The sequence below is a fragment of the Esox lucius genome, chromosome 10 (genome assembly GCF_011004845.1).
Source record: "Esox lucius isolate fEsoLuc1 chromosome 10, fEsoLuc1.pri, whole genome shotgun sequence".
Lineage (NCBI taxonomy): Eukaryota > Metazoa > Chordata > Actinopteri > Esociformes > Esocidae > Esox > Esox lucius.
The window spans coordinates 9,680,601-9,686,600 of record NC_047578.1 but is presented as its reverse complement, the minus strand read 5'-3'; the positions used below and the strand labels follow the sequence as shown (position 1 = coordinate 9,686,600).

Here is a 6,000-nt window from a genome sequence, read left to right as displayed (position 1 = left end):
ACATGTATAGTGGATAAGAATGAGACAAAGGTAAATCATGTCAGAACTTTTTCCACCTTTAAGGTGACCCATAATGTGAACAATTCAATTGAAAATCAAACTGAATTGGGGAAAAACAAAAAAACTCACAATAACCTAGTTGCACATATTTTGTGACATACCCTTAGTCTCACTGCTCATGAGTGAGCATGTTATCTAACATTAGATAATATATGACATTTTTTATCGGTAATGAAATGCCAAGCCATAGGCAAGTCACAAGATATGCAAATTAGGGGAAATGTCCCCTAAAACAGATGTTTTTTTTTCTGACCTTAACCAACGGCACAACTCCGGAACATTTCCATGCAGTTCAAGCCAGAACAAATAACTTTTAAATGTGCTATCTTAACCAAGGGACCCCCTTGAAGGCAAAGAGAGCATCACAACACATCTCACCAGGACAAAAGCTATTCAACTTTTGATGGGAATATGAGGTACGTAAAGCGTCTTTTGTGTGGCATTAATCAAAGCCCCCCCTACTACAACTGGTAAACCAAAACATTCAGTATATGGTTGGCGATACACAGATATGTTGACTCTATGGCAATGTGATACAGTGTGTAACATTCTCTGCCATTAAATCAACATTTCTGTGTATCGCCAGCCTTAAATTGAATTAATGTATATATCTTCATAGTTCTGGTTTACCTTTTGTAGTAAAGGGGGCTTTCATAAAAATAAATAAGCCACAGCAACTTTGGGAGTGAGGCAGGCAGATGAAACGTTCAACTAACTTCAAGGTTAAGTAATGCACAAATATGGTAAATATATTGTAATATGTACGATTACAGGTAAGAATGATGTATAAATGTTTCCAGGGAGGCAAGTCTTAATTAGGGCCCACCTAAACCTCTTGTAATTCGAACCCTGGACCTAGTGTCCTTTAACTTGGGACCCCAATCTCGTGACTTGGGCCCTTCTGCTAATGTATACCAGATGTGGATATTCTTTGTATTTTCTTCTTGAATTTCTGCAATATCTGAAATTATCATCATTACAGTTAGGTTATTTAATTTGCATTAGGTTAAGTATCAGGGTTATTGCAAAATAGATTTATATTTTTCTGCTTCCCACAATGATAGACCAACACAAGTGTGTGTGTGTATGTATGTGTGTTTGCTTGGAACTTGACAAATGCTTAAGGCCCATAATTCCTGCTGTAGTTTGTGTCAGTCCTGGAAGTATTTTTCTTTCTGGTAAACCAAGTTGCTTTTAAGATGCAACTCGCAACTCTGGAGAAAGGAACCAGGAAAAATCCTGACCTCAGACCTATTCAGGTCTAGGAGGATGCCAGAATTTCTGATTGGAATTCAGTGTTAACAGTTATACATCTATATAATTCGAATACAAGACCCCTCACATTCGACATGAGACAGTAACGTCAAAGACAAACATTCCTATTTATTTTAATGGAAATCAATAATATTTTGGATGTAAGATAACATTGATGGTGAACGCGAAACATGAGGCTAGAGACAATAAGACAATTAAATGTAATCTGGGCAGAGGCAGTAAATTCCTTGCAAACCGTTATCTCACCCATCCCCCTAACGCGCAGGACGAAACCGGAAATCACGCGAGGAGAGCGAGACAACTTTTAAAATGTTGTTCCAGTAAATGTGCATGACATTATCAGCTCTGCATGGACCGTCGGTATGTATTTCTTGAGGTAATCCAGGTTCAGTTGGAACTTTGCATGGTGAGGAAAGCACCAATCCTGTGGATACAGCCTACTCCATTGACTTTAGATTGAATCAGGTAGGCTACACAATTTTTTAATGTTATTGTACTGCGTTTTCTTGCACAATTACTGAATTCAGCAAACTAGTTGAATGTTAACAACCGTACTTCAGTGAATCTATTTCTTTCTTCAGGACAGGAAGTGCTGCTACATTTAAAAGATTTTTCGAATTTACCCCGGGATTACTCCGTTGGGTTGAACAAATTGATGCAGACCAATGCAATCCGAAGAATTGGGAAATTAAGCTAAACTGGTCCGAAAATGTCTAAGCAACTTGCTTGTCAGGTGGGTGGTTCTATCGTTATGTACCTATAACCGTGTGTGAAGGTGTGTGTATGTGAAGGTGTGTGTGTGTGTGAAGGTGTGTGTGTGTGTGTGTGTGAAGGTGTGTGTGTGTGTGTGTGAAGGTGTGTGTGTGTGTGTGAAGGTGTGTGTGTGTGTGTGAAGGTGTGTGTGTGTGAAGGTGTGTGTGTGTGAAGGTGTGTGTGTGTGTGTGTGTGCGCGTGTGTGTGTGTGTGTGCGCGCGCGCGCGCGACCTTCATGTAACGTTATTGTGTTTAAAAGAAATTACGAAATTGTCACTGTTTTTGTTTGTTTTTTAGCTAGACAATGAAGCAGTTCTTTGAAGACATGTCTTCATTAATTTACTTGTTTTTTGTAGAACTGTGACGTGAAGTTTAACACCATTCGCAGCTTGAAGCTACATGTCAGCGGAATAAAACATCGAAAGGTGAGGTGTCATGCAACTCAATAGCGTTTTGCAAAAATTTTTAATTTTGACGGGCTACGCTTGGGGATGATCATTTGAAGTAGGAGTGCAAATTGGCGTGGGACATTTGGGGGGGAGAGACTGCTTGTGAGTGTGGACAGAGGCGTCTCCCAAGTGAATAACCCAGCCCGGACCTTATTTACTGTTGATACCGACTATGGAACAACTACCAATGCTAGCGTGGCAATTTGTATGTGCTTATTACATTAATATCACAGTGTAAATTAGGGATGTCAGGCCATCAATTCTGAAAATACAATACATCCTGCCCTGCTAAAATATAGCCTACTACATTTTCTCAATCAAGGTCCAGTTTTGCGACCCAGACGTTTCCTAAAACCTTCCTGGGCCAGAAATGAGTTGAAGACTTTGCCACCCCTCACATTTAAAATACTGCACGTGTGAGGGAATTTCTAATCCCACGTATTATGAATATATCATTATGTAGGTTGAAGGTTAAGTTTGTGAAATATTTTATAATCCCACATGTCTTGAATATATCATTATGCATGGTAAAGTTTAAGCCTGTGAAACATTAAGAAATGTTACTTATGTGAAGCCCAGACACACCGGCAGCGACTCCCTACATGATCTAGTCCACCCACACGCGCAGCTGAAAAGTGAGCCGAGCCCTTACCATGATATGTGCACGTGTGAATTTTGACCCAGGGGTCACCACAGAAAGACTCCCTAATATGAGGAGTCCTGTACATGTCTTGTACACGGACAGCTGCAAACCTGAAAATTTATGACTATGATAAGTACTGTACATGTCCTGTACACGGACAGCTGCAAACCTGAAAATTTATGACTGTGATAAGTTCATTGGAGGGGTGACCCAAAAATGAACTATAAAGTTGTCAAGAGTAAGCACATTTTAATTAAGAACATGCAGAAAGAACTAGAGAACAAGGGAAAGGGCCCCACCTCAGGGGACTCTTCAAAGATGGTCAGATAGCGTTCTGGGTAGAAGTTTTTGTACTGAGCTCAGTAGTTGGGGGGTGTATCTGCAGAAGGACCTGGCTTTAATGTCTGTCATTCTTGTATGATCTTTCATTAAAGTCTATTGGATTCACAAGTTTCTGAGTTGAAGTGCTCTTTGTTTTAGTCGTTGTGGACGTGAGTTTTCCACGACGCACGTTAACAACCCAGACCAGTTAATCAAGGACCTGGTTGAATTACTACAAATGTAACTCACTTCTTGTGCAAGGATCTGGTTACATTTGTCAGTATTTCGAGGCATTTGCATTTTATACTGCTGCTACCTGTGCATACATTTGTCCCATAGAATTGCAATAAAACCACTTCATGTGTGTTTCTTGTTTGTCTCCTTCCAACCACAGAAAGTGGCAGAGCTGTTCCAGTCAGGTAGGTGTGCTTGTGTTTTGCCATAACATCGTTTTTCTCAGGTGATACCACAGTGAGTAGTGACGTGTCTTTATATTCTGTTTTGTCACTTTCTCTGACTTCCCTTCCACCTATCTCAGATGAGTACCATGGCCGAGGTGAGTGAATGCTTTTTTGTCATCAGTTAACCAAGCAGTCAACTCCGAATTGGACCGGTGTTTGTAAAATGCCAGTTAACTGGCTTTTGAAGAGCCATTTAGCAGGCTTATGGCTCGTGTTAGAAGCTGTTCAGCAACCTGTAGATTCAGCATTGAACCTTCTAGACAATTTCATAAATGTTGTGCTGTCCAGATTATGGCTGTGATGGAAATTCCATGTATCGACACTCTTAAAGGAGTAAGAAACGGAGACAAAGTTCTCTTGGCACATTCTAACAGTTTTATTAACTATTATACAAATATGAGAGAGTCTCTAACTCCATACATGAACAATCCGTATTTATTACATAGAAAAAGCGGTGTGGTACGATGCTGCCATCTGTCTTGTCACAAGAGTTTACCCAAAGGGCGGGCTGTCCCCCCACCTTATCCTTCTCAACTCCTGAGGAGACACAATGTCTGGATAGTCAACAGAGACACTAAAGGGATACAGATTTACGAGTACCCCTCTAATCCACCTGTGCCGGTCAAGGATGTCTCCTATTCAAACACCACACCCCTCTCGACATCTTTAACTAGTACATCCTTCTTCTAGGCAGGAGCACATGGCCCAAATACCTAATACTCCTCTGATATTATACAGACATGTGTGTCACAATCAAAGTACAGATTTACATATCAGCCAATGGAAAGACAGACATTTCTCAAATGCACCTTAGTTCAAAATTTCCATAACATGGCCCTGTGTCATTACAGATTATTCGAGGCGGTTTCAATGGTGAAAACGTGTCCTCTGATGCACATCTCGCCGAGTAGTCATTTTTATCAGACCGGTTGCTCAGCTGTGTTGCTTTTGAGATGGTGCTGGAGACGAGGGCATTTGCCTGGCCAACAGTTCTCTGAGCTTGTAGGTGCTCGATCTACTAATGTCGTGGAAAACCAAGTCCACAACGACTAAGAAATTAGTTTTATCATTCAAGTTCAAACGCTGTATTATAAACAGACTGAGCATGGTGTTATTGTTCATTTTACTACCAGGAAAATATTGCCTTTTTTTTTTTTTTCAACCGGAGAAACAAATCACATTAATGGTTTACTCTTCCCTCCCTATCTGAGCCCCTTACATCCTTGGGACCAAACGTATCGTCGAAACTGCGGTCTAGAGCAAATATTAGCATAAATCACCAGTGTAGCCCTGGTGCTGGGGTGAAACACCAGTGGAAATACTGCATAACTCACTAGGTCGGCTCCCCTGTGGCAATGTCAAAGTGGATACGCACATGCTTGCTCCTTCCGAGGACTGATCTTTGTCTCTCTGTATTTCTGTCTAGTCTACGTCCCATTCATCTTGGTTCTGGGACATTTGACCAAACAACCCATGAGCACCCCACAGCCTATTGTTGGTGAGTGAGTGGAATATGAATGAAATGTTCGCTTCTTTTAGGTTTTGTGTTCCTGACGTGTGTTTACTTATTATTTTCTTTCCCAGGTCTGTGCCTGGTCACAATTTGTTTGAGTTCAGAGAGGAGTGATGCGTTCTACCTGTGTCATGTGTGTGAGGAGAACTGTGGCCAAGGAAATATCATAGACCATCTGACTTCTGCCGACCATCTCTCCAACTACTACGTAAGTGAGCACGCACCCACGAACACGAGTTGTATATCATTTATTTCAAATTAGGAATGCAATTTCCTTTAAAATAAAATACTATTAAGGACTTGTGTGTCCACACTTGAGTATTCGACTAGGGCCTTCTCCACTCTGCAAGGTTTAAAGCTCAAATGTTATATACCTTTTTGTGTAGGATTTTGCGCCCAAACGGTTTGTGGAAAACATTGAAAGCCGACTGCAGCGGCGAGCATGTGTTCTTAACACGGTCAGGAACACCTCTGTTTAACATGGCACTTGACTTGATGTTTTTGATTGTCACAACCGGGATTCTC

General features: G+C 41.0%; 1 protein-coding gene across 8 annotated transcripts in view; it reads left to right on the top strand.

The window, feature by feature from the left end:
• Window positions 1–337: 337 nt before the first annotated feature.
• The window catches only part of LOC105012525, a 56,677-nt gene continuing 51,014 nt past the window's right edge, over window positions 338–6,000 (top strand). For 7 of the 8 annotated variants that reach the window (XR_004576288.1, XR_004576287.1, XM_034294883.1 and 4 more), the window contains exons 1-8: window positions 338–476; window positions 1,601–1,800; window positions 1,917–2,068; window positions 2,445–2,513; window positions 3,896–3,920; window positions 4,040–4,057; window positions 5,389–5,460; window positions 5,547–5,683. Coding sequence is in view for 6 of the 8 variants with exons in the window: in XM_034294883.1 (XP_034150774.1) it covers window positions 2,045–2,068; window positions 2,445–2,513; window positions 3,896–3,920; window positions 4,040–4,057; window positions 5,389–5,460; window positions 5,547–5,683 (345 nt within the window). In the remaining 2 variants the exon portion in view is untranslated. The remainder of the gene's footprint in view (window positions 477–1,600; window positions 1,801–1,916; window positions 2,069–2,444; window positions 2,514–3,895; window positions 3,921–4,039; window positions 4,058–5,388; window positions 5,461–5,546; window positions 5,684–6,000) is intronic. The other variant, XM_034294880.1, reaches the window with a different exon arrangement.